Here is a 27,202-nt window from a genome sequence, read left to right on the forward strand (position 1 = left end):
ACAGAACATTATACACGTGTGGTTTGCTGCACATCAGCTCTTACACAAGGACAATGTGATGTTATGGTTTCTATGTGTTTTCATTCTGTGATTGGTGTCATGGGCTCTGAACTTCCTTCCTCCTAGGAAATCCACACACATATTTGTATAGGCCCTATGTGCAGATGACACAGGCTCTATATGCGGGCCCTATGACACAGGCCCTATGTGCAGATTGGCCCATGCTGCCAAACATGGGGCTATACATTAGCTTTCTATGGTTGCTGGTTAAAAACAAACATTTGTCAATAATGTCCATGAAACTCAGTTGGGGTTAGTTTAGGAACACTAGATCTGATCTGTCCGCACTATACAAGTGATCAGAATACACTATAGGTTGATTTTCCAGACGGGTAATCGATTAACTCCTAGACTATATTTTTCTATATTTTTAATGGAGAATCTGTTCTCAATGCTCAAGGCTCAAGTCTCCTTCCCCCCTTTTTTTAATGACTAAATTTGGCTACTTCAGGGTGCACATGTTGCTGGCACAGATGTCCAGTTGTACACTCAGCTTGTATAATCTCCACAGAAAAAAAATACATTGCCAAAAGAACGGGGCACTCTGGAGCAGTCGCACGTTGAATGCAATCAAATCCTTACAGCTGTGTTCCAACATCATTAGGTGGGGTCCATGTTTACACCCTAGATTTCAGAGGAAATGCTGGATGAGTAGCTCTAGGAGTGTACACATGTATAGCAGTGTACATAAAGTCTGGTTCTCTAATAATAAGAAGAATGTATTTTTGGTGGTGTGGTTGTTGTTTACACTAGGTGGCGCTGTTTCACCGCCTCTACCGCGTTTCTATGGCGATTGTCTTCGGCGCCGTTTTTAAACAGCTTTAGCGCCACCGGAAGACGGACAGGCTTTACACACACACACACACACACACACACACACACACACACACACACACAGAGAGAGAGAGAGAGAGGGGAGGAAACCACCACAGCTACAGCACAGATTATCTGGCGAATACGAAAACTGTCACATATTCATGGCTCAGTGTAATTTGCTGTTTCTAAGACGACAGCCCTGATTTCAGTAGCTATTTTAGCTAGCTGATAGATAGATAGCTAGCTAGTGTCTCCAGAGGATGTCTTCGTGCTCACGTTGGGTTGTTGGGCGGTGTACTGTAAACACAGCCGAGCTAAGGGGCCAGTGTTAATATTTACATTAGCTAGCTGACCAACGATAGCTCGCTGCTGAGCCAGCTCGTAGTCTGCTGCCACTTAACGTTAGTTACGACAGTTATCCTAGCTAGATAGCTAGCTAGCTAGTTAGTTAGTTAGCTAGCTAGCTAGTAGCTACACGGAGACGAAACACGAGAACAAGCGATATATCAGGTACGTAGCCACTTGCTACCTGTATAAATGAGCTGTCTAGCTTATAGATATGTGTACTTCTTCTGTTCAAGGTGTTTCAAGGCTTAATTAAATGTATTGCTCCGTGCTTTGTTGACGCTGTGCAGCTGACCGGCAGGTAGCCAGCCAGCCAGCTAGCTAGCTAGCTAGCTAAATCAGTAAGTGCTAGCTAACTAGATGGCTAACCCCGAGAACACTTCTATGTACTTGCATGTGCTGAGCCAGTCCACTCGTTGAACCTTATAGGTTTTTAAGCAGCTCTCGATGGTATAGATACACTAATATATGTCCAAAGGTTTGTGGACACCCCTTCTAATGAATGCATTCAGCTACTTCAGGTTGCACCCATTGCTGATGATTGATACTGATGTGTAATTGCGTACACACACATACAGCTTGTCTAGTCCCTGTAGAGAAGTACTGCCAATAGAGTAGAGTGGATAAAGGAGGGGATAAAGATGAACCTGTTGGCTCCATGAATAATGCCAGGCGTGGGCTAGAGTGGAATGAAGCCCCCCCCCAGCATTGAGCTGTAGAGCTGTGTTGTGTTGTGTTTTGTTTTGTTTTGAGTGATGGTATCCCCAGCCAGTACTGTTGGGAATTAGGTGGGGTGGTGATCAACATCCTGACACTGCTAATGTTCTTGTAATGGACTGCCAAATCAAATCCTCTCACCAGTTTCTTGAAATGGTTTCTTCCACTAACTCGGGGGAACATGTGAGTTTGAGTTTGTGAGTTTGTGTGTGCCTATTTCGGCACTTCTGTTTCAGATTGAGACTGTAGATGGAGGTCTGGTGATTTCACTTGTCCCTATCAAGCAAATGTCCTTGTGTTTTATTAGGTCTGTGGAATCAGTTGCATGCAGGCACATTAAACTTGTCATGTTGGCATGTAGAGTGTCAGTGTTGTGATTGGCTTGGACATAAAGCATAATGTTGATGGAAGAGTGGGTTATGTGCAGAATTTAAGACTATTATGTTCAGCTGTTATGTTGTGCAGTCTTTTAAGCCCTTCTGTTAATAACAGTAAAGTTAACCCATCCACAGGGCTCCACTGGGCTTCCTCCACATTGTCACCATGAGTACCAATGCAGAACGGAAATTTCTTAATCTGCGGAAGCGGCTGGATCAGTTGGGTTACAGGCAGCCCTTAGGCATCGAGTCCTTGCCACTGGTAGAAAAACTCTTCAGGTAAGCTTTCATAATGTGAAGCAGTTAGGTTATGCTTTTATGACTTAATTGTTAGCAGTGAAATTAAGTGTGCAACTCTGTTTTGTAAATTACATAATCCTTAAAAGTCTTAAAAGTAATACTGTCTTTGCAGTGATCTGGTCCACACCACTGAAAGTCTTCGGAATGCCAAACTCTCAGCTGGGAAGACTGAGAAGGAGAGCCGAAATCTTGATGCTCTATTGGAGCCATATAAAACTGAGAACGCTCGCCTGGTCCGAGAGAATAATGAGCTGCACTTGGGACTCCTCAAGCTAAAGGAAGACAAGGATCGGACTACTAGAGGCTAGTAGGCGGCCTTGGACTTGAACAGCTGTGTCCTGGCTTACGACTCAGTACAAAACTGGGATGAAATCATGTTTTGTTCTTTCTTCTTTATGCAGTACATAAAACCCCAAGCAGATGTTTCTGATCCTTCTTTCCTTTATTCCTGTATTCTTCAGAGCTGAAAGCATACATACGGAAACTGGACCACGAGACGTCAGATCTGAAGTTCCTCAATAATCAGTATGTGCACAAGGTCCGTGCCCTGGAGAAAGACAGCAAAGCTAAGAGTGAACGCATCCAACAGCTCCAAGAGAAGAACATGCAAGCTGTAGTGCAGACTCCAGGTAGGGAGAAGGCTTGGTCAAATTTGAAAGGATCTCTCTGATCATGCAGTATGGTCTGATGTGCAATACCATTGTGTTACCGTAATTGCAGATTCAGATTACGTTGCTGTAGTAATGTTCGGTTTGATTTAACAGGAGGGAAGAAGAGGCCAATCCCCTTTAGACGCCAACGGATGCAGATAGATGATCTCCTCCCACCCTCCCTGGGCCCCACCCCTCCAGCTGTGTCCCAGCCTGATGACCCATACATCGCTGATCTTCTGCAGGTGGCTGATGACAGGTACGATTAGACAAAAATGAGGATTCTTGAGTCAGATTTGTGTGTTTAGAGAAAAAATCATAAAAGATTAGCTGAAACAGCTGTGAGTGAAGTTGATTATTATATTTTAGAATCCAGGAGCTGCAGCAAGAGGTCACTGCTGTGAAGCTAGATCTTGAGAGAGTCCAGGGAGGAATCAAACACCTCAACACACAGGTGTGTATCTGTGTGCACATCTTGCTGAAGTAATCATTACCTTTCTTTTTGTGTGATAGTATAATATTTACATTTTAGAATAAAATTTTAGTTATAAATCTGTATTGCAGTAGTAATATGTCGGGGTGGGAATCTCTAGGCACCGATCTGGATCGATTATGATTCAGAGGGCTGCGATGTGAGTATGGAACAATTATCAGTACATCTTGATGCAGCATTTCTAAGATGATTTCTTTTTTCTCGCTGTGTGACTGCTTGGTACTTTAAAAGCAGAGTGTTTGTAATGATCCATAATAAATTTCCAATATATTTTATATATTTTTGTAATGTGACTGTGGTGGAAAAACCTAGTGATACGTCCTAACGTCCCTAGTATTCTTGACACAGTGTGGCTATAGCAGATCATCTAGGAATTTACCCGGTTCAGGAGCAAAGGCCATGTTGGAACGCTCTCAGTAACTAAAACTGAATCTTTCTTGATCCACTGTTCCTCTGATACAGCTCAGCCAGATCTGCACCCGTGTGGATCTCGTTCAGTGCTCTTGTCTGGAGCACACAAGATGCTAGCTGCCACTCATCAGTGATAAAATGCTCAGTTACGGTTACATAAAATTCTGTGGCATTGATTGTCCATGCATCACGTGACAGCTTTCCTACATGGTTTCGTCAGTGATTCCAATTCAGTTTTGGTTCAGACAGTTTAGGGCCAGAATGTGTTAAACTTTCCACCTCTTCTGGGGTAATACCCACAATTATGGCACGTTTCCACTGACAAGGGTGAGTTAAACCGGAATGGCAGTGAGGTACTAAGCATTTATTGTAGACAGCTTCAGCATAAAATAAAAGAAGAATGTCCAACCTTAAGGAAAATGAGTAAGGGAGTGAGAGAGCGAGCATTTTACATGCTGCACACTGCTGCAGCACCAGCCAACTACAGCTAAAAGTGCTAAAATTGCTATAATGCAGTGCGTTTCAAAACCATAACCTTTTACATTCCCAACACCTGGGTCCCATTGACTGAACATGGATGCAAATCCTTGGCAATAAAAGTAGCAGTAGATTGCTGTGGTCAGGCTGTAGTTAATAGTCCTGTTTTTAAAATATAAAACACTTAGAGGACTGCATATAAGAAACTGAGAATTGGCACCTGTTGGAAGAAAATAAATGGCACAATGCTAAGCAGATGTTTTAAACTGGTAAAATACATTTTTGCAGGTAGAGGAGCGAGATAAAGAGATTGAGCGTCTGAATCGGGCTCTAGATGGAGGTAGACCATATGATGTCATATCTCTGGAGGCTCAGAACGTCAGCAATGAAAAGCTCATTGCTCACCTAAACCTACAGGTGAATAACTGCATGCTATTAAATTATATTTTTAGATCTAAAGCTGGATAGGTAGATAGTTCACTCTCAAGCAAAGTAAAACTAAGTGTGTAATAAATGACGTTACTGCATTATATCTTATCTAATCTCTTTTCGCTGAAAATGAAATGACTGATTCTCACCCCATATTAATGGCTCACCCACTGCAACCTGTTCTGTCAGATCGAGTATCTACAGGAGACGAATAGAGGCTTGGAACAGAAGATGGAAGGGCTGCAGCAGAGGAAGAAGACTGTTTCAAGCGAGGTAGCTGACCTGAGCGCCAGGAACCAAGAGCTGTGCCACGAGCTCACCCAAATAGACCAGCTAGCGCAGCAGTTAGAGAGAGACAAAGAGCTGGTGCTGGAGACTGCTGACATGGAGCTCCAAGAGGCCAAGGTGAGGAGAAAAAGGAGGGGAATGAGCACATTCAGCTTTAGAATGGACTTAAATTGGGTAAAATGACAGTGTTGATAGTGCAGAGTAGTGTATGGTGGTAGACTTCAGTTATCTTGATGTGTCTGTTTACACTACCCATGCCTTTGCCCTCAGAAAGAGATCCAGCGACTGCACAGACAAACAGAAGACCTGGAGGAGGTTATCTCTAAATTAAGAAGGGTACGTACAGGCAGGGCTCCTGTAGATTTCTGCTGTCTACCACATGGTCATGTGAAATGGGCTGTGAAATTAGCCATCTGTTGTTGTATGGCTTGCTATCTGTATGGATTTGAACAAAATGTGGGTTGCTTAATGAATACTTTTCTAATTCATATTATTTCTGTTTGATGTGTGTAGGTTTAATTTTAATTTTGTTTGTTAGGTTTTTTTTTTAAGGGAGCAGTTTTTATTAGCATAATATTTCTAGTATATTCCACATATGTTAAAAAACAAACATTACATGAATGCCCAATAACTGATTTATTAGGCATACAAAAATTAAGGTGCTTAAGGATTGCTTACATTACACAGTGAAAGTAGGCTAATTGGACAGAGATGCATATAGGCTAAATGTGGCCTCTGCAATAAATGTAATTTTTCAGCTGAATTGAATTGGCTCTTCATCAGTAACATTGTTCTTTAAACAAATCTCTGTGCGTATATACTGCCCTCTGTTGTCCGTGATAGTCTTAGTCTTAGCCTTTTGTGGAGAATTAATGGCTTAACCCATTTGGCAAGGATTGATATTAGTGACTGGGAGGTAGCATTGCTTGCCACCTGATTTGCTGTTGAAGGTAGCTGTTTAGATTGTGATGTGCTTTGATTGGTATTTGTGTAGAGCCTAAAGCTTGTGATTGGTTGTTCCAGGACACGGCAGAAGGGGATCACGAGAAGGACCGTCTGAGGGATCAGCTGGCCGAGGTGCAGAAACAGAACGAGAAAATGGAGGGGCTGTTGAATTTCCTGGAGGAGGAAAAGAGGAGACTCCAGGAGAAAGTAGAGAAAATGACACAAGCAGGTAAAAAGCAAGTGTTCTTCAGTGAGTGTTGAGCAAGGTGACTACAGAAATGGCAGCATCAATAACTTAAAAGTAGTATATCAGTTGTAATTATTATTTAGAACTGCCACTGTTGGTTATATTAATTAACTTGATTCTGTTTTAATTGTTTTGATGATTAATTAAGTTCATAATAATTAAGTTTTAATATATATTTAAATAATAAGTAAGTTTTAATATATATATTTTTAAAAAGGCTAGAAAATAAAACTCTCAAGTAAGCAAAAAGACAGCAAGCATAGCCTTTTAAAGGCTCCTAAAAACAGAAAAATACACAGTGTGAAATAAATGCATCTCCAAGTACACCAGGATCTGTTTTTTACTATAAAAGCAGGAGTGTTTGTATGTTTAGTTATTTACTAGAGTATAAGTATCAAGTTTGAACAAGGCTGATATTGATTCTTATATTGATTATTGATATTGATTCTTTCTGTGTAATAGTAATGGTGTGCACAAGTGTTACTTAAGTGGCACGCTTTCTTTGTCTTTGTCTTAGATAAAGAAATGATTCTGGAGTTGGAGCGTATGCGTGTTCGGCATGGAATGTGCAGCAAAGAGCGCTCCCCATCTCGACTTGATGCCTTTGTGAGGAGTTTGGAAGAAGAAAGAGACCACTACAGACAGGAGGCGGATAGATACCGCAAGACAAGAGGAGGGTCAGATAGAAGTCCCATTCCAAGTCCGTCCAGGGGCAGGAGTCCCAGAGGGAGGGGGAGTTACCAAACCAGAGTGAGACCCTATATACCTTATATTAACTGCCTTAGTTCATGTTTACTTTTAGCTTGTCAAACTAAATCGCTGAAAATAAACTTGTACAACTCTGATACTGGTTGTTACTGATATGTGGATGCATTACCCTTAGAGGTTAAAATAAACTTTGTCCCAGTAGGCTAGTATATGCATTGTTTACATGCACAAATCTACTTTTCATATCCCAACCTGTGTGATTTCTGTTTACAGGGAGACAGTTCAGAGACTGAGCTGTTGCGTGCTGTCAGGGAGAGAGATGAGCTGCAAGGCATGCTGCTGGGCTTTGAAAAACACATGGAGGACATCCAGACTAAAGTCAAACTGCTAACCACTGAGAAAGACCAGCTCAGTGCACAGTATCAGCAGGTGACATACCACACTGCGTCAGTTCAAAACACCAGTGAGAATATAGCAAACATAAATACCGTGCACATGTAGGTGACTTCCTCATTAAGGACTAACCCCCATTCCAATTATAGTAATTTACAGTTTCCCACTAGTTACAGCAGGACAATGCTGTCAGTGTTAGGCTAGCATGTGCATAGCCTCTTGCATAAATCCAGCCAGCTGCTACTTTTTTGAACTTCCACTAATGTGCCATCATTGGACAGCTAATATCATGCTAGGTGATGGGGAGAGACAAAGGCCAACTATGCAATCTGCGATTTCCCAATGACACTTGGACAGCTGCGCCACTTGGGACTCAGTTCCAGCATGTTATTATTAAAATCAAGTTGTTTAAAAGTGTATAAAATAACTTTTGAGAAGAGATGCTGTTTATATAAGGAGTCTGTTTACTTCTCTCTCTCTCTCTCTCTGTGTGTGTGTGTGTGTGTGTGTGTGTGTGTGTGTGTGTGTGTGTGTGTGTGTAGGCCCTGGAGGAACTGAAGAATGTTCGTAGGGAGCTGATATTTTCTCCTGAGCTACAGCAGAGAGTGAGAGAGGAAAGAGAACAGACAGATGTTGAACTCAACAAGGTGACCACAGAAAGGGATGCTCTTCGTGAGAGACTTAAGGTATGTGTCAGTTTGTGCTAAACATTTTGTGTTAAACCACTCAGAAGCCCGTGAATGTACAGCTATTTGAACCATAAACTGTTGAATGTATTAGACTGTTCCTGAGGTTAATCTGCAAGTGTGTTTTTGTGTGTGTGTGTTTTTTTTGTTTTTTTTTTGTGCAGGTGGCGCAGACCACAGCTCTGACAGACAGAGAGCAGGAGGAGATGAGAATACTGGAGCTAGAAAACACTGTTCACACGGTATTGTTCTCCAATCATGCATGCAACTGATATCAAGAGTATTACTGCTGCTGTTACCAGCATTAGCACTCCTGAGGTTGTGTATGTGTTTTTATTGATGCTGCATTCTGATGCATTGTACCTATTTTTTTTTGCATGTAAACTTCAGCTAGAGAGAGAGCGGGCAGATCTGCGCACCCAGGTGACTGTGTTGAAGGAAAGCCGTGTAACTTTCGAGGAGGAGCTTAAGGCCCGCTCAGCAGCTCTGCTTCAAAACGCAGAAGAGACTGTACAGCAGAGGGCAGAGAACAGTGCACTTAGGTAATGAGGGACCATATGTGTCTGTTTTTTCCCCCCAGTTTGGTGCTGGGAATGATTTTGATGTTCAGAGTGGCAAGATTTATATTCTGCAAATGTTTGGATTTCCCAGGGTCAATCAATAGAGAATTGTGTGTTTGTGTTTGTGTGTAGGCTGCTACAGGAGCAGATGGAGAAGTCTCTCTCTGACATTCAGCACCGATTGTCTGTGAAAACCAGTGAATTACAGGTGGCTCACCAACAAATAGACAAGCTGGAGGACAAAATCAGTAGGTTACTTTCTCTCATCATGCTAACTTCTTCTGTGTCTAAACATTGCATATATGAAATATAATAATATATAAATATAATAATCACTGATCACCCCCTCCTTTTTCATTACCCCTCTTGGCTATAATTCTAATTTTATTCACATTTATCTCTGTTTGAACTGGCCAGCTAACATTTACTTCACCTTGAGTTCACTTCTCTTACTTGTTTACCTACTTAGACCACACACACACACTAGTTTGCTACTTCTCTTGCATACAGCAAAGGATCTCACAATTGGTACTGAATCCGCTTTTAAAGAGTTTTGTTGCTAGTACTACAGTGGACTGACCCAGGAAAAGCAATCACCAAATGTAGTTTGCACACGTACACAAACTGAACGGTTCCTGTGTTCAGATCTAGTTGTCAACATCATGCTAGCAGGTCAAGTGCTTGTGAGAGAGAAGAAACTGCTGACCATTAGCATACCTGAAATTGTTGTGTGTGTGTGTGTGTGTGTGTGTGTGTGTGTGTGTGTGTGTGTGTGTCTAGCTGAGCTGAGTAGACATGGCTCCTCTCAGACAGATGAAGTAGCAGCGCTCCACAATGCCATAGCGTCCTTGGATCGTGAGAAGGACGTTCTGCAGGAAGCAGTGGACCAAAAGACAGAGAGCATGGTCTTGCTACAGGACCAACTGCACGTTAAGGTAGTTATTATAAACCAGTCCTCTTTAAATTCCTCCTCCTATTTGATTTCCTAGACAGTGGTTAAAGCAAGAACAAGCTGTTACAACAAAAACAATTGTACTTGCAATGCACAGGCCTGATAAAGCCATGCTAAAACGTTCAGTGGTTAGAGGTTACCATTTATCATGTTCTCATTATTTACATTATAACTATTACATCTTCTGCAGGATAAGACGCTGACAGACGTTCGACTCACCATCACAGAAATGGAGAACTCTTTAGAGTGAGTGTCTATTTTGAATCTTTTGATCATTCGAAATGATATACACTAATTTGACATATTGGAAGTATTGGGACACCTACATGGACAAGTGTGGTCCAGTCATTCAGAAGAGTGATGGTGAGGTCAGACACTGATGTTGGCCTGGCTTACAATCTTAATTCTACTTCATCCCCAAGATGGTTGATAGGGTTAAGGTCAAAGGGCTCTGTGCGGGCCAGTCAAATTCTTCTACACCAAATTCACCCAACTATGCCTTTGTGGAGCTTGCTTTGTGCACTGGGGCACAATCATGCTGGAATAGAAAAAAAAAATCCCCAAACTGATTCCATATACACCTGTCCAAGATGTCTTGGCGTGCTTGGTGATGCAAGGCTTGCCAGGCAGCTGCTAGGCCATGGAAACCTATATCATGAATCTTTCTGGGTACAGCCTTTGTGCTGATGGAACTCAGCAGAGCATTGGTGACTTTTTATGCACAGACCCCACTCTGTTACTATATATGGTCGGTCACTTCGTTGCTGAGATTTCTAAACACTTCCACTTAATAATATTACTCAGTTCATAGTGGAATATCTAGGAGAGACAAAATTTCACCAACTGACTTGTTGCAACTGTGGCGTCCTATTACAGAAATCATGCTGAAATTCAGTAAGCTCTTTAGAACCACCCATTCTTTCACTAATGCTTAAAGGCAGACTAGGTGCTTGATTTTATACGCATATGGCAATGAAACTGAGTGAAACGCCTGAATTCAATGATTAAGAAGTGTGTTCCAATGCTTTTGTCTATATAGAGTATGTCTCACACAGTGTTTGTATTTGTTTGTCCTGTATGTATTAGATAGAGCTATCTACATAGAATGACTCTTGTATGTGTGTGTGTGTGTTGTAGCCAACTAAAGGGAGTTCTTAACAGTCGTGAGCGAGAGATTGCTAGTCTGCGCAGACAGCTAGACCAGTCACAGGAGGAGTTGTCATCCGTGAGCCGTGACCGAGAGATAGCACTGAGAGAAAACCGAAGACTACAGGACGATCTTGCTACCATGACCAGAGAAAACCAGGTACGCTCACACAGACAGTTGGGCAGATGATGTAGCTGTATCTATGACCAGTGAAAGTCCAGTGAGCACACACACACACACCCATATATGATTCTTTCTGCAGGCAGTGCACACAGAAATGGAAGAGGCCTTGAGGGAGAGGGATGAGCTGAAGATGAGGGTTCACTCCTACATTTCAGAGGTGGCCAAGATAGAAAAAATGATGGCAGCTAAGGTAATGATGTTACGGTTTGTTCCTCTATGATAGAGCAAATTGCTCTGGAAGTGACTTAAGATTTTATTTATTTATTTATTTTATTTATTTATTTTTTGCTAGAAGAACATAATTGACCTCTGCTGCTTAAGTTGCTTGAAATCTGAGAATGTTCTTGCTGGCTTTATAGTGTAAGAAGGACACCTTGTGCTGGGATGCATTTAGGAAACCAGGGCTAAATTGTTCTTTGCTTATAACACCTGACACATGACAGTAACGTGTCAGTAAAGGGGATATTGGGTTAGAAACTGCATTGGGTGATTGTAAGTGTACCTGATATTTGATATTTCTGCTACAGGAGCAGGAGAACAGAGAGATGTTGGAGCGCTTCCGTATGGCACACTCGGACGCAGAGGAACGTGAGCTGAAACTGCAGCAGGCTGAAGGCCTCAACAATTCCATCAAACTTGAGCTGCTCTCATCCGATACAGAGCGCAGACACCTCAGAGAGAGAGTTTCGTTGCAGGACCAAGAGATACAGGAGGTATGCATGGGCAAAAGCAGATAAACTGAATTTACCCCAGATATGTGACAAAGTGGCCCCTGGAAGGCCACAGCCTTTTTTGGATTAGTATACTCACTCTTGTCGCACCAAATTTAATTAATTCAGTCTTTGTTAATTAGCTATTTAGGTTAGTCAAGTGTTGAGATCTACCATCCAAGATTGCATCCCTGCTGATGATGTGCATTTATAAATATATGCTGGAAAACACATACTGCCATTTGTATTGTATTATTAAGCAGAATATTAACTGTTCTCTCTCCTTTTTGTGTTTGTGTGTAGCACATGCATGCGCTGCAGGCATATGAAGCTCAGGTATCTTCGCTAGCGCGGGCAATGTCTCGGATGGAAGAAGAACTGCAGACAGTACGAGCAGAGAAAACCTCCGTTTTAGCTGATCTTGCTTCTGTACGAGAGCTTTGTGTCAAACTGGACTCCGGCAAAGAGTTGACAGCACGGCAGCTAACCACCAAGAGCATGGAGTTAGAGAGGGTGAGAGATGTGGTGTATATACACACACACACACACACACACACACACACACACACACACACACACACACACACACACACTCTCAATATTTACTGTAGTGTTTGGAAATGCAAATGGGGCATAGCAAAGCTTGACGGCTCAACAGCAGCATATCCCACAAGAGCAGAAGACAAACATTAACTCACTTTTATGCTCTTCCAGATAAACATTTGAAGCAGAACTAGTAGACTCTCCAGTACCACACTGTACAGCCTCAGCCCCTCAAGGCTGACAAAGCTTTAATAAAGAATCCGCTAACAAAACTTGGCTTGCCTTGACCCCTCTGTCGTTCTTTACTTCAGGTGACTGGTGAGCTAGAGGATGTGCGCTCAGAAACAGACCTTTTAAAGAAGCAGCTTGCCAGCGAAAAGATGACTGTGCGAAACCTGGAGACGCTGCTCTCCACCAACCGGCAAAAAGAGTTCCAGAGCCACCTTAGTGCCAGTGAGAGGGAATCGGAGCTAAAAGTGCTCAAAGACCGCCTGGCCCTTGCCGACAGCAAAACGTAAGAGGCAGGGAGAGTGACCCTGAAAGTGTGAGACAGAGTTTCATAGTAAAGAGTGCAGATGAACTTGTTTATGCCTTGAGCCATATTTTTGCCTGTACAGTTGCCAAAAAAACATTTTGTAGCATTGATGGGTCTGATTGTCGAAAGCCCCTTTTAGACTTGCACAGTAACCCAGAATTATTGGATCAGTTCTGGACATTCTCCTGCCAGCCCCCTAGTACAAAGTCTGGGTAATGTCCGAGTGAGTCCATAGAGGGAATAGAGCAGGTAATTTTCCAGAGAATTTACAGTGGGTCATGACGTGCCTCCAGTACACGCTACACCCCCCCCCCCCCCTCTCTCTCTCTCTCTCTAGACAAACGCAATCTAACTAAACTAATAACATACAAACAGATGTACTGCTCATGTCTTTTATTTGGCTCATTGAGTAACAATTCATCGTGCTGACTAGAACAAGTAAGTTAACCATTGAATTTAAATACTTGTGATCCCCTTTAGGCTGGAGCAGCAGCTAAAATTGAGGAGATATTCTGATCCAGTCCTCCCCTGCAAATCTGTTTCAGTTAATCCGTATTTCTGGAATGCCTTGTGTGCACAGTGCTCTTAGGTCATGCCACAGCATGTCAATAGGGGTAATGCCAGGAATCTGACTTTTCCAGAGCATAAATCTTTTGTAGTCGATTTACTGGTGTGCTTTGGGTCATTGTCTTCTGTTGGTCTTAGTTGCTGATATCCTTTGGTTCTTTCTCATCTGTTTCAGGATTGCCCGTTGTACTTTTCTAGTGATTTTAACAGAAAGCTCACTCTTGGGGAGAATACCAACAGTTCAGATTTTTCTACATTTGCGGATAATTTGGCTAGCCATGGATTCATGTACACACTGGTCTTTGGCAATGCTTTTGTAGCAATGTTTTATCTGTAGCTTCTGAGGTCTTCTTAAAGTTGTTTACATCAAGGCATTACTCTGAAGCAGAAACATTTATTTATACTTATTTAACTCCCCTGTGAAACCCAAACGTCCAATCTCCCCTAATCTCCCCTTTTGCCCATGAACTCTTGGGAAGTCGTTAACACAGAGGTTCACTTACTTTTTCTAGCCTGCACTCTGGATATTTACTCAATGCGCTCAATAAAAGACCTGCATAATGCGTCTTAAGTTTAGGTAGATTGTGTCTGTCTACAGACCACATTTTATTTGTAATCAATGGAGAAATCCAGGTCATTCTAAAGGATTCACTTACCTTTTTCTTGCAACTGTAGATGGTGGTGATTAGTTTGAGGTCTAAGAGGCCTCTAGTAGGCATTGATTGTGAGCCTGTGTTAAGATCTTGTTGAAGGTGTGTGTTTGTGCTTATTCAGGACAGGTCATGCTAGAGAAGTTTCTCAGCTGCGTGGAAAGGTCTCTCAGCTCCAGACAGAAATGGACGTGCTGAAGAGGCAGCTGACAACTGAGCGTTTTGAGAGGTGAGCCCCTCTTGTAGTCCATGAAAATTAAATCTTCTCTGACACAACTTGATGTCAGTATGAGAGCTACTTGTAATTTTGTTGGGGAGTGCTCACTCTTCACCACTTCCCCTCTCTCTTTATTTTGTCTCTCTCTTTCACTCAGGGAGAGGGCAGTTCAGGAGATGCGTAGACAGGGTATCTCTTTCTCCTCGCTACGTAGCTCTTCACCTCTCAGTGCCTCTCTCAGTCCCCGCCCTCCTTCCCCTGAGCGATCTATTTTGCGCACACCAGAACGCTCAATTGACAGATCATCAGAAAAGTGAGTCTATACATGTACAGACTTCCCTTTTATGCCACTGAATTTTCTGTGCATTAACTCCTTTTTACAGAGTGCTGCAACCTTTAACCATTCCATAATGCAACTACCCCCACCCGCCACTTATCAAGTGCTCAACTTGCTCAGAGAGCTTCTGTAGGAAATATGGAAATTTGTCACAGTACAGAATGAAAAGTCTTGTTAACTAATAACTTATGTTTTAAAAGCCACTTAAAAACTCAAAGCAATAAATATATTTGCTGACAAAACTAAACTATTTAGTTCAAACATAATGTTTGACCTGTTAACACTAACATGGCGGGGGTGTGGCTATTTCTTAGTTACTAAAGTATTCAGTTGCTGCAGCACTAAAATCTCTTGCTGGTAACAGTTCCTCTGCTTTATTTCAGAAGTGTGAGCTTTAAGGACTAGAGAAGACGAGGTTTGAAGAACTAAGTAAAGTGGAAAACATACGGTTGGGCAATTCCTGTTATCTTGAATGTTACATACAGTATATATGTATGCTTCTGTATGAGAAGTCATTTTTATGTTTGTGTTCTGTGTTTGTGATTCCTTCTTGTCACAGTTTAATGACTGAATTAGTCCTATTTGCTTTTGTCTTCATGTCGGCTCTCCCCTACAGTTTGACAGTCAAAAAAAAACTTTTATCGTTTTACATAGAAGTTTTCCCTCTTTTAAAACTGCACTGATATTTATTTACGCATACACATTTGATCATGCCACCACAGCCAAACTGAAAAGCACATTGTGTCTAATTATGATTTTTCTTAATAATTTGAAGGATTGGAGGTCTGTTTGTGTGGTTGTGTTTCAGATGTGAATATTTATGTGTTGATACTTATGTACTTTTTGAAAACAAGGCATTTTGTAATATTTGTAGCATTAATCTCGAATGACTTTTTTTTTAATTGCAGTATTTTTATATGAAATGTTACCTTTAGATATGCTAAAGAGCTTTTAATGGCAGTGAAGGTGACCAAACTGGGATATGGCCATAGCACTCAGGGCTGAGAACCCACTCCTTTGAACATACAAACATGTTACCAATGCTCTGCTGTGAAAATGATTTGTGTTTACTTGAATTATTAACTTATTCATTTGAATAAACATACACCTAGTTTACAAAAATAACTCCTTGATTTCAGAATAGTGGTTTTCTCTGAACAACAGTACATTCTTTATGAAAGACACGTTGCTTAACAGAATACAAGAAAACTTGCCTAAAAGAGAGAAGGACAGACTACTGCTACTTAAAACACCTTTTAAGAGCCTAAATGGGCTGTTTTTGTGTGTTTTAGCTTGGGAAACACTAGAAACCAAAAATTGCCAAGCTTGCTATAAATGATTACACTAGACTTGCATCCACCAATAACCAATTTAATCACTTCGAACGCTGCCAGACTGCTGCAGAGGAGGGTCAGGGGTGTTCATCTGTCATCCGACACCTCCATTCCTGACCAGGGCTTTGGCAAGCAATTCTGTTTGAGTTTTGTCTACTGGATTGTTTTTATAGTTGACATTAGACTGTCGATTGGACCGTAGTCATAGTACCTCTGAAATCCACCTACTGCTTAAGTTCTTCTTTTTTTCTTGCATTAGGACACAATTTTTCTATTTGGATGTGACATTGCATTCTTAATCTGTCTTAATGTACTGACATGGTAATGCATTGCATACTTTGAACAAACATGTCAGCATTTTGCCGTAAGGACTTTACTATTTCCAAATACATCTCATTCTACTAACAGGAGTTTAACAACGCTATACTGATTTAGAACAGAGCTAGCATTCATCAGAGCGAGTGGACTTATTCCAAATAAAATAGGTTTAATAGGAAAATATAATGGGGCCTCACTTTTTGAAAATAAGAGTCTGGTAGTATGTAAACACAAGTCGTTTCAAAAAGGTACTGTTAACTCCCCAGTCCATGTGGTCCTTATATGGTAACGGAGCTGCAAGCAGAGCCCATCTGGGACATTTGTAATGTCACAAAAAACAACACATTTACATACATTTCATGTACAGCAGTTTAACCCGCCCAATCACACTAAAGCCATAAGGAACCTGAACTGCTTTTCAAGAAGGAATAATACATGACAGCCAGTCATAACACTGGTACATGCACATACACAGTAACCAAAACAGCTTGGGGCCCATTTTGCCAAAAGCTAGATTGCCTTATTGCGGAGATACTCTAAACTGGTAGGGATAGTTCTCACTGTGATGTTTGTTCAATCATATAAACATAATATTTGTGCTAAGCTTTCGGCAATTCCAGCCCTAAGGGATTCATTCTAAGGGATACAGAGGTTTGAATTGGTCATAAAACACTATACAAAAGTAGTAAGTGGAACATAAGAAACAAAAAATAAAATGAAGAAATAAACAAGCTAAAGAGACTTGGGTTATATACATGACATTTGACCTTCCTTCCATCTTTTGCAATGTTTTTAAACAACTCATCAATTTAACTTCCCTATTTGCCTTGGACCAGTGCCCGATGCTATTTTAAAAGGCTGCATTAGGAGCCCATAATCAACCTTTAGAAACCCTTTGAAAGTCTTAACATGAAAATTCTGGGGAACTCTAGGGACTTGGTTGAGGGGAAAACAGATGCTCACATTAGGAAAAGGGTCACTGTTTATACTGACCTGCTTTACTCTTAGCAAGAGTCTGTCTTTGGCTCTTAATTAATACGAACTTCAGCACTTGTGTACTTAATTGTTTAACTTTGTTAATCTTTAGCTTAACCTCCCCTCAACATTGATTGTATGAATGTAGTGTAGTAACTGTAATATGACTGGGGCATCCCTGACAAGCTTTCAGAATTGTATTATGTATAGCAAAGTTGCTAGCAGGATGGCTGTGGAATGAATACCATTATCCATTGTTTTATAGGGTCAGTGAAAAGTTTGGAAAGTATGTAGCTAGGTTAGCTAATTAACAAGTCTTGCAAGTCTGGCCAATTTATTTGTCACTGTTAATATTACATTATATTAAACCCATGTATACAAACCCAATATATAATGTTAAACCCATGAAATGGTGAGCACTGGATGAATTTACACCCCATAGGGCATACTCACTAGAAGTTATTCAAGATACTATTCAAGTTACTCACGACTATGTAGAACAAGCGTGGGCCATATGGTAAAAATACTGTTTCAAGATATTTAAATACTAAACGAGACAATAGTGGCAGATTTTAAACATTATTATTCAAACAGTATTCCATACTTAGTACAATGATTTTATATAAAGTGTAATTTAATAAATTTAACTAAATACACTTTTTAATGAAACATGCAGTCGGTCAGTGTTCTTTAAAGCACTGGCAAAATCCACAATATGCTCAGAAAAAGCAGATTGTGTATTCTGATGTAATTGGTCACAACGTGATAATAGTCCTATTGCCCACCTACCCATTGAATTAAACCAGAATCAAAAATGTGAAGACAAGCGTGCATTAATAATATTCAATATTGCTTTGTTGAAACTAACCTTAAAAAGAAAACTACTCCGGTCTCCTAATCCAGCAACAACAAAACATCCTAGGGCTTATTCTTAAACATGAAGCTTAAACCATGCCAAGCTCATTCTTTTTAAGAGTACTGTACGTTACCTTTTGAAATACTGAAACGCTAATAAGCTCACTCTGGCTGGGTATGAGGTATAAAATGAACTTGTGTTGAAGTATTGCAACCTTTCACTGAAATTCCTGCTTATATATTTTGAGGCAAAGTAGTGTGTAAATTGACAAGAAAATCAGGACGTGTTTTTGTTCTTACTTCCGAGGGCAATGCACTACACCAGAAAATGATTTGTTGGCCCCTCTTCCCCTTGACCTGCAAGTGGCCACTGGTCTACACTATTCGTGAATCACAACAGAAAGCTGATGATCTTGAAAGCTGTGCCCAAACACACATCTAATCTCCTGCTTGTATAAAATCACAGTTTTTGTGCCCAGCACAATATATTGAAGACTTATACCCATATATATATGACAATATGATTGCTTATGATCTACATATAAATAGATTTCACTTGTTAGTAACGTTGCCTCCTTCTAAAGATGTGCTGTAATTCCAGTTCTAAATAGTGGTTACTTAAATACTGTAGCTCTTAGTTGTTGTCATCAAATCAGCTCCCAATTCTGTACAATGTAAAATTCAGAAAGAGTAAAAAAAACATTAAAACTTTCATACAGTAAAAAAGATGTAAGGTGTGATTCGGAGCTGTACAGCAGGTTAAGTCTTTGCTAGTGTCGACAGTACTCAGTGGTTATGTTGGGCAGCGGGTAGCCGAAGAGGGAAAAGTCCAGGATGTACTTCGGCAAAAGTTCTCGCAGCAGCTTCTGGGGCACACTGCACAAGTAGTAATGCAGAGTTTCCTTCGTAACAGGCTTGTACCATGTTTGGCGCTCAGGGAAGCGCACGTGCCCCGGCGCCCCCACCCGCTCCAAAACGTACGCTGCGTCGCTCTCCAGGCGCTCGTACGACCCTATAAAGTTGTATTCCACAGCACACGGCTGGCAGAGGTTGTACATGGGCATCCAGTGTTCGTTCATGTGCTCCACGTCCTCGTCCAGCAGGTAGCGCACAAACTCCGTGAATGTCACGTCGTCTCCCGCTATCGTCCTCTTGTCCCTTGCGCGGCCCTTGCGGTACCTGCGCACGATCTCTGCCCCGTACTTGCGCTGATAAGCTTCGATCTCCCCAAACTTGTTGCGGTAGGCCGAGAGCAGGCGCGCCATGGGCTCGCGCACGAATGTGAACTTGAAGTAGTGACGCAGCCGGTGGCGGATCTCCTCTGGGGGGAAGTCCGAGAGGAAGAGGAGGTCGGCGCGATGGTCCATCTTCACCTTGACGTCAACATGCTCCAGGGCGCCGCTTAGCACCTTCAGCACGCGCTTCCAGTTGGAGCAGGCCACCTTGGGCACGTAGCAGTAAAGGAAGCGGTGCTCGTCATTCACCAGGATGTGCTGCAGCAGGGTCTTCCTCTGAAGGGGGCTGAGGGACCACACGCTGCGAGCCGTGTTCTTCTGGCCGCACATGGCCCTTATTGTGCGGTTGCGGATCTCCTGCAAAATCTGGAGAAAAGCACATCATGTTAAGAACATCTACAGCAATGACACTGGATACGCAGGGATCTAGCTCGGGTTTTCTCAAGACAAAGATGACGGATGACCAATTAAAGGGGAAAACCTGAACAAACGACCATGACCAGCGTTTCGTACCAACATGGCAAGAGGAAAAGATGTGGGCAGTTTCTCCAAAAGCATCATAGGCCCCGTTCACATCCGAGTGATCTGATCCAACAAACGGGGTACAACACGTCTCAAGGACACACTGTAATCCACGTTGACAGTACAGATGTGGTCAGATACGCATATGACCACATATTTTTCGTGGTGCGAATGCCAAAGTGTCTTGAGGCGTCCCAACAGCAGCCGAGCTGAGCACGCTACAGTAACAAACTACCTAATTTATTAAGGTGATACTCATGGCTGGCAGTATTATTATTATTATTATATTCATATCTTAATGTGCGTCATGCCCCTCCTCCAGCGGAAATGATGTGAGAAATGCGGCCGCGATGCATTTCAAATGCCAGGTGTGAACAGCATTATGCATTAGGGCAATTCTTCAAGATCGGATCACCCGAGACGGTGTTGCTATCTTGGCAATGAAAAAAACACAGGTGCGCCACTGAAAACGACCTATGCAGACGTCAACAGTCAGACGTCCACTGCTATTGTGGCAGTAAATTGTCAACACGGGCGCGTAGACCCTCGCTTGTTGCAGTGCTCAAACCCACAGCACGTGCCAGTTGCCAGCTATGCAGTCATCAACAGCAGACTTTTACATCAACAATGAACAGAATACAAAATAAAAGATCATTATTCTAGAGGTGAGGCGCTCCACTGCTTCAGCAAGCCCTCCCAGGCAGAGCGCGAGCCACCGAAGTCAGAATGCACCTGGCTCTTAAAGTGACGCGCAGGCAGGTTTATTGCACATTACGTCCAAAACACACGTGCCTTTTGCGTGTTTTGCATAGCGCAAGGCTTACTTTTCCTGTTGTTACGATAGCAGAGACACAACAAGACTAAAATAGGGCCCCTGGACTCACCCATCACGCCCACAGTTTGTGTAGTTTCTCAAAACAGTACAGACTGTGTACTATATTTGTTGCTACAGTGTGTATGGTATAATTAAAAGTATGTGCTGTATTGTGATGGGAGTCAGCGCTGTCCAAGCAACAGCCAGTAGCCAGAACATTTTACAAATCTCACAGGCATTTGTTTTATTTATATATATATATATATATATATATATATATATATATATATAAAAATATAAAATTTTGTGTGTGAGAGAGAGAGGGCGAGAAGAACGCAACCCATATAAAGTCACTGGCAACCACATAACATTAAGCTACTTAAGCAAACAGGGAATGGTGTAACAGCTTTTTTAGCCCCTTTAGTCCATTTGTTTTGCAGTCACATGGACTAATTACGAAGGTTTCAGCTAACAAAATGATGCAGAAAGGAGAGTCAAAGCTTCTGTTCTCTTTAAAGTGCCTGTCCTTCTCAGATGTTTCTGCAGAAAAAGGGCATGAAACAGGCCAGAAACATCATAAACAAACATCAGTATTTACACTCAGCATTCCACTGGCAGACCCAGTGGCTGTCTATTCCAAGACACACATGGAGGACGTTGTACTTGTCTCAGTTCTCAGAAGACATTCTTTAAAACTACATGTAGGAACTGTCGCTGGCCAACACTGCGCATCATCGTTTTCTCCAGAAATGATGCACCATCTCCCCTCTGACTTAAATACAGCAACAGCTTCCCCTAATATACGATTTGACATTGTGATTTCAGCCATGTGTTGTCTGATCTGAAGTCACTAAAAGCGAGACCCATCGAGGCATTACCTTAAGGAGACCTCAGAAGGCGTCCTGTGGTATCTGGCACAGAGACTTTGGCAGCAGAGCCTTAAAGCCCTGTAAGTTGTGAGGTGGAGCCTCATGACTCTGTTGCTGATACACCGGTTGTCTTTTTTTCTTGGGGTTTCCTTGGTGCTCTGACCCAGTGTCCGAGTGTTCACACTGGAGGTGGTTTAAAATGCAGTACAATCAAATTTGTACAGATGCGTTTCAGTCTGGAAGCCTTAGATGCTTTTTTCCCAAGCATGTCAAGAAAGTAGCTAGTTAGCACCTGTGTCATGACCACAGCAACCCATGCAGATAGGTTTGTGATCTCTGGACACGCACATCCGATTTCATCACTTGCAAAAAAACAGTGTGGACTCTCGGACACTGGGTCAGAGCATCCAGTTTTTCCAGTTATGGGCCTTTTCTGGTATGCAGTGGTCCTACCCCAAGGAAAGACAACCGGTGTACCGGTGGCTCCACCTCACAACTTCATGTGGTTTATGGCTGTCCAGATGTGCCAAAAATCAGATTTGGGCTGACCGTCTGAACATAGCCAAAGTGTCTCAGATCCTTACGCTTGCTCATTTATCCTGCTTCCAACACATCACCACAGAGAGGTGACTGTTCACTTACTGCCTAATAAGTATATCCCACCACATGAATGAAACCATGGTATTACTGAGATCATTAATGTTACTCACTTCACCCTACGCTGGTTTTAATGTTATGGCTATTAATACTATTGATCCATTCACTCCAGTGTTGTGTGTATGGACGTGTTCAGTCCAGTTCCATGGTCTAAATCTACTCAGATTTAGATAATGTGGTTAACACTTTCTCACAACTCGCAGCCCAATAAGCTGACAAAATCATGCTGGCGAGCGACCGATAACCTGTACCACACACCACTGAATGTCTTCATGTGTTAAATATTTTTCACACACTAACACTTTCTCACACTGATCTATTACCCACATCTCACACACTGCCGAACAGGCGTATTTCAGTCTGCGCTGTTTTCTGCAATCATGGCATGTTTGTAGACGTCTTCTCTTTGTGTGAAAATATGTGTAATTTATGTAATAATCACCATCCGTGCTCTACTACTACTCGCGTTTCCCCCCCTGACCAGCATGTATGAATGCGTGCCTGTTTTTCTGCTTGCGGTTTTACCGTCATTCTGAACCCAAAAGCTGGACACAGCTCAACGCTGCTTGGAAACCTATGGGAGGTCATTTTTACTGCATCCTATTTTAGAAGTGAGCGTTTTGCCCATAAAAGCCACCAATGTGTGTTTTTTTTTTGTCTCTCAACTCTAAAAGTGGACGTTGTGGTTAGCAGGAAAAAGGTAGGACTGTTCCTTGCATGTTTGCTGTTGCTTCTGAAAAGGCCCGCAATCGTTGGAGCTCAAGGAAGAACATGTGAAGCGCAAACACAGCTCTGTGCTTTGGGGAGTGAGCTTCACAAACTCATCCACAAACGTGCAGTGTTGACTCTGCTAGTAGAGGATGGCGCAGAAAACCGAGCATACACATGCCAAGAGTGCCACTGGCATACTACGCAACCCACAAACCAAGAGCCGAAAAGACAAATGGTGTGTTAGATGAGGTGGGAGGTTTCATATTCATTCAGATATTAGCTAGAGGGAGGAAACCTCTTAACGATGCCCTAGAACGGAAGACTGTTCACTTTCACTTACGTAGAATAGTGAGAGTTCGATACGTGGAAAAGACTGAACCTCAAATACTGTTGAAACCTCTATAGTCTTATTATCCAAATATGAGCCAAAGCTCAAAAGAGCTCAAAAACCTGTGTCCAGGGAAGCAAGAGGGCTTCCAAGCTAGATTGAAAGCTGGCGCTGGGCTAAACGACTGGACTACCTTAGACCAGAGCTAACCACACTTCAGAAGGGAAAGTGCTGCGAGGAAGCCGAACTTGGGTGACGGAGAGCGAGTGCTAGGCTATAAAGCTTATGCTAGTCCAGGCTAGGTTGTGCTGCTCCTGTGGAAGCACGGACATCTTTGCCAGGTTACGGGTGTATGTGGCAGAGTAATACTTGAAGAGCTTCGCTCAGCACTCCTAGAGCATCTCTCAGTCGTTCTCTCACGCTGCGGGGTTAGAACTAACTGTGGTGTAATGTTACTTAAGGTTTCCCCATCCATTGTGACTCATGAGACTAACGCTGTCCAGCTGGACTGGTGCCCCAGTTATTAGAATGATTATTATTCGTAATAGTAATATATTCATTAAAAGTAATAAGTTGCTTATGTCCCCCAACAGAAATCTAAAATCCATTTTGCTTTTCTTCTTACTTGATAAACCAATGTATCCCCCTTAACTGCATCGTCAGACGCACTGGATTTCTGGCTTTTCCAGCCAAGCTTGCGTGTGTGTGTGTGTTTTCAGAATTGACATAAAAAAAACGGACAGAAAACCTTATACTTTTCACAGTGAAGCAGCTTTACAGAGATCCAGGTCCGAGCCTCTTTTCGAGCAAGCTAGTGGCAACAGTGGCAATGGCAAAACTCCCTCAGGTCGAGAGGAACCCATCCTCCTACAATAATAATCAAAACAGGTCATTAACGTGTGCGTTTTTCATCTGAACTATTTCTCCAACGTAGAGGATTACCAAGCAAGACTGTCTCTCTTTATTAGCTCTCCTTCTATTAGACAGTCTTACTCTGTTTGGCTTAAGGTATCACACTGTGAAATCCCCCCCCACCCCTGTCCTAGAACTTTTGATATTTCTAAGAGCTGCAATATCAACCCAGTTCCTGTCTCTTGTGTTTCTCTAGGCTTCCTGCCCCTGTCCTTCGGCAAGAACGTCTCTACAGATAAAACTCAACTAGACCTGTGGTGCAATAGCCAGGCTTGGTTACCAAACGAAGTGAGGGCACAAACGTTCTAGTCTTGAGAGAACAATCAGAGAGAACTAAAACACTGAGCCCCCAGGTCCCTCTAATTACAGCGGGAGATCAGCTAACCGCTGTGGACGTATAATAAGACGGTCAGGCACACAAAAAAGCCTTGCCACAAATAGTTCTTTGAGCGATACTATAGAAAGACCTCTTATGGTTCCCATGTTTGAAAAGGTTTCAAGAATCATCACACAATAGAAAGACTCTATACCAACTGAAGTTCTCGTCCTAGAACCGTATGTGAAAAAAGATTATTCACGTTATGTCAGGGCAGGAGATCCCTGAGGACCTGTCTGAGAACCTCCGCTGTTTAGGTAAGCAAAGGTAGTTCTTCTATGATGTGCACCATTTTTTTCTCAGGGTAGACTGTGAAAAAAGGTGTAGCTAAGCAGAGGTGGAAGATCATTGGGACTACTTGTACTCGCTCTCTCTAATGAAACATGCAGTTGGCCAGGGTTCTTTAAGCACCGAGACACAATTCATCAGGATAATCGTATTGCCCACCCACAGCCAGTCACTTTCAGAACCTTCCAGAACAGTGTTAGCCCAACACCTGCAGTCCACCTGAGCTGTAGGGTTTAATAGTTTCTCTACACTTGATCTGATTCAGGTGTGCTAGAGTAGAAACACATGAAACTGTGTAGTGCAGACAAAGCCCAGCTTTAAATCAAGCAGGCGTTCAGAGGCTGCTGCAAATGCAGGACAGACCAATAAGCAGAGACATAAATGACCCTATTCTAAATAATGTGTTCACTCTGCGATGTTCGCAAATGTTCCAATGAACCAATACACCCACTATCAGATCTTGCAGTGCGGTAGAATAGCAGCATGTGGAAGGATGTAATCTTCAGGGAGGAGTACTGTAGGCCACTACAGAGTTCAGGAGTTCAATCACAGATTGAACCCAAGCAGTTTTAATAGATTAGCCTGAATATCCTGCATAACAGCTGCCACGACTTCAGCTGATTTAGTGCAACCATCTACTGCTGTGAAGTAGGGACGCAAGATCCATCTTTATCTGTTCTGATACAGATACACATACATGAACTTCGAGTATCAGCCGAAGTTGAATTAATAAACTATTAACCTGACCACCTAGGAGAGACTTAAGGTATCTGGATTGAGGTTATCAACTTCATAAAAGAAACTAGAACAAATGAACCCAATTTTGATAAAATTTTGAAAAATATTGGTCACTTCAATGAATAATTGTGCTGGACCTCAGGCTCAGGACTGAAATTCAAAGTCTGTGAGACTAAAGAGGAGCTAGCAGCCCCTCCACAATCAGATCTCCTTATCAGGATGACAAGCTGGATTACTGGCTGACGAGGGCAGATAGGGGGAGTCTTGCTGTTTGCTATGATATGTGCAGAATGTCTGACCCCGAGTTAAGTAGCCAAGACTACCGGGCGGTGCAAGAATTGGGTTCCGGGAACGGATCAGTCCTTTGGATCAAAGCCTATTATCCGATTTTTACGACCTGGGTACACCTCCATTTCATAACTGCATTATAATTATAGTTAACATCAGTTTCATAGGCCCTAAAATAGATCCCTGTGGGACTCCACTGGATGTGATGCTAAACTAACCTGTTACATAACCATAACATTTAGTCCTAAACTCCCTTTGTGCAAATTCCATTTATTATGGTATGCTGGGGGAAGCATATGTACTCCTGTATGGCTGGTCACTCCTCTGACTCTGGAGGCTGACCATTTTCCTCTGCTGATAAACGTGTTAGCTTGTGCTGCAGCTACTTTATTAAGCCCTATATTTACACATCTACTCATTAATTTTTTTATTATACTTATTAAACAGTCTGTAATCCACGTATTATACAGTGACTTACACCTCTGTCCAGTTCCTATATTAATAATAAGACCTTATATCATAACTGGAATATGAGGGCATGTACAGTAGTGATAACGTCTACACAGTGGTGCTGGAGCTCTGCTGTGTGCGCCGTGGCTCTGGAGTAAGGAGGGGGGCTGTGGATGGGAGAGGAGAGGAGAGGAGAGGGGAGGGGGGGGTAAAGCTCGGATTACCTGTGATTCCACGTCCACACCGGGCTCCTGCTGCTTGCTGGAGAAGAAGTCCGGTCTCCTGCCGTTGGCGAGCGGCGGCGGGGTGTCCACTCCGTTCAGCATGCCCTTCTCGATGAGCAGCAGCAGGCCGCCGGACGCCACGATCACGGCGAAAGTGAGCACGGAGGGCAGGACGGCCGAGTGTCGACCGGAGCTCAGCACCGAGCGGCTCCGAGACACACTAACCCGCTTCAGCCCGCTCTCCGCTCTCCGGGGCGGCATGGCCAACCGCTCTCCTGTCCCCCGTTTTGAGGCGGTGTGTGTGTGTGTGTGTGTGTTTTCTGGCCTCTTTGTTCTCTCGGGATATAAAAAATGAGCGTCGCAGGATTAACACAGACCCATTCCTCCTCGCGTCCGCACAACTTTTCACTTCTTCTTCCAAAAAAAAGTCTAGAGACGCCGTGCATCATGGGAAATGTAGTTGTTTAAGCGGGGGCGGAGAAAGAGGCAGGCTTTGTTTTCATATACTTCAAATATAAAAAAATAATAAGGAAAACACACGTATGTGAAAATAGGTCCAAAACAA

General features: G+C 42.6%; 2 protein-coding genes across 3 annotated transcripts; one reads left to right on the forward strand and one right to left on the reverse strand.

The window, feature by feature from the left end:
* Nucleotides 1-970: 970 nt before the first annotated feature.
* On the forward strand, nt 971-15,868 carry cep135 (centrosomal protein 135). Of its 2 annotated transcripts, XM_072682640.1 has the most exons (26): nt 971-1,386; nt 2,451-2,594; nt 2,728-2,918; nt 3,077-3,244; nt 3,380-3,524; nt 3,635-3,719; nt 4,935-5,063; nt 5,265-5,480; nt 5,634-5,699; nt 6,387-6,537; nt 7,073-7,305; nt 7,537-7,692; nt 8,199-8,342; nt 8,507-8,584; nt 8,733-8,884; nt 9,035-9,150; nt 9,683-9,837; nt 10,045-10,100; nt 10,992-11,160; nt 11,264-11,374; nt 11,712-11,897; nt 12,198-12,407; nt 12,749-12,951; nt 14,314-14,418; nt 14,564-14,719; nt 15,127-15,868. In XM_072682640.1, exons 2-26 carry the CDS (start codon nt 2,482-2,484, stop codon nt 15,146-15,148), a joined length of 3,516 nt encoding a protein of 1,171 aa, XP_072538741.1. In that variant the 5' UTR covers nt 971-1,386; nt 2,451-2,481; the 3' UTR covers nt 15,149-15,868. The 2 variants fall into 2 exon arrangements, with proteins under 2 accessions (XP_072538741.1, XP_072538742.1); XM_072682641.1 differs by lacking the exon at nt 15,127-15,868 and having other exon boundaries at nt 14,564-14,723.
* On the reverse strand, nt 15,710-27,088 carry chst14 (carbohydrate (N-acetylgalactosamine 4-0) sulfotransferase 14). Its single transcript, XM_072682642.1, has 2 exons — nt 26,638-27,088; nt 15,710-19,826 (listed from the first exon to the last, which is right to left on the reverse strand). Exons 1-2 carry the CDS (start codon nt 26,896-26,898, stop codon nt 18,996-18,998), a joined length of 1,092 nt encoding a protein of 363 aa, XP_072538743.1. The 5' UTR covers nt 26,899-27,088; the 3' UTR covers nt 15,710-18,995.
* Between the last annotated feature and the right edge of the window lie 114 nt (nt 27,089-27,202).

The sequence above is a fragment of the Salminus brasiliensis genome, chromosome 1 (genome assembly GCF_030463535.1).
Source record: "Salminus brasiliensis chromosome 1, fSalBra1.hap2, whole genome shotgun sequence".
Lineage (NCBI taxonomy): Eukaryota > Metazoa > Chordata > Actinopteri > Characiformes > Bryconidae > Salminus > Salminus brasiliensis.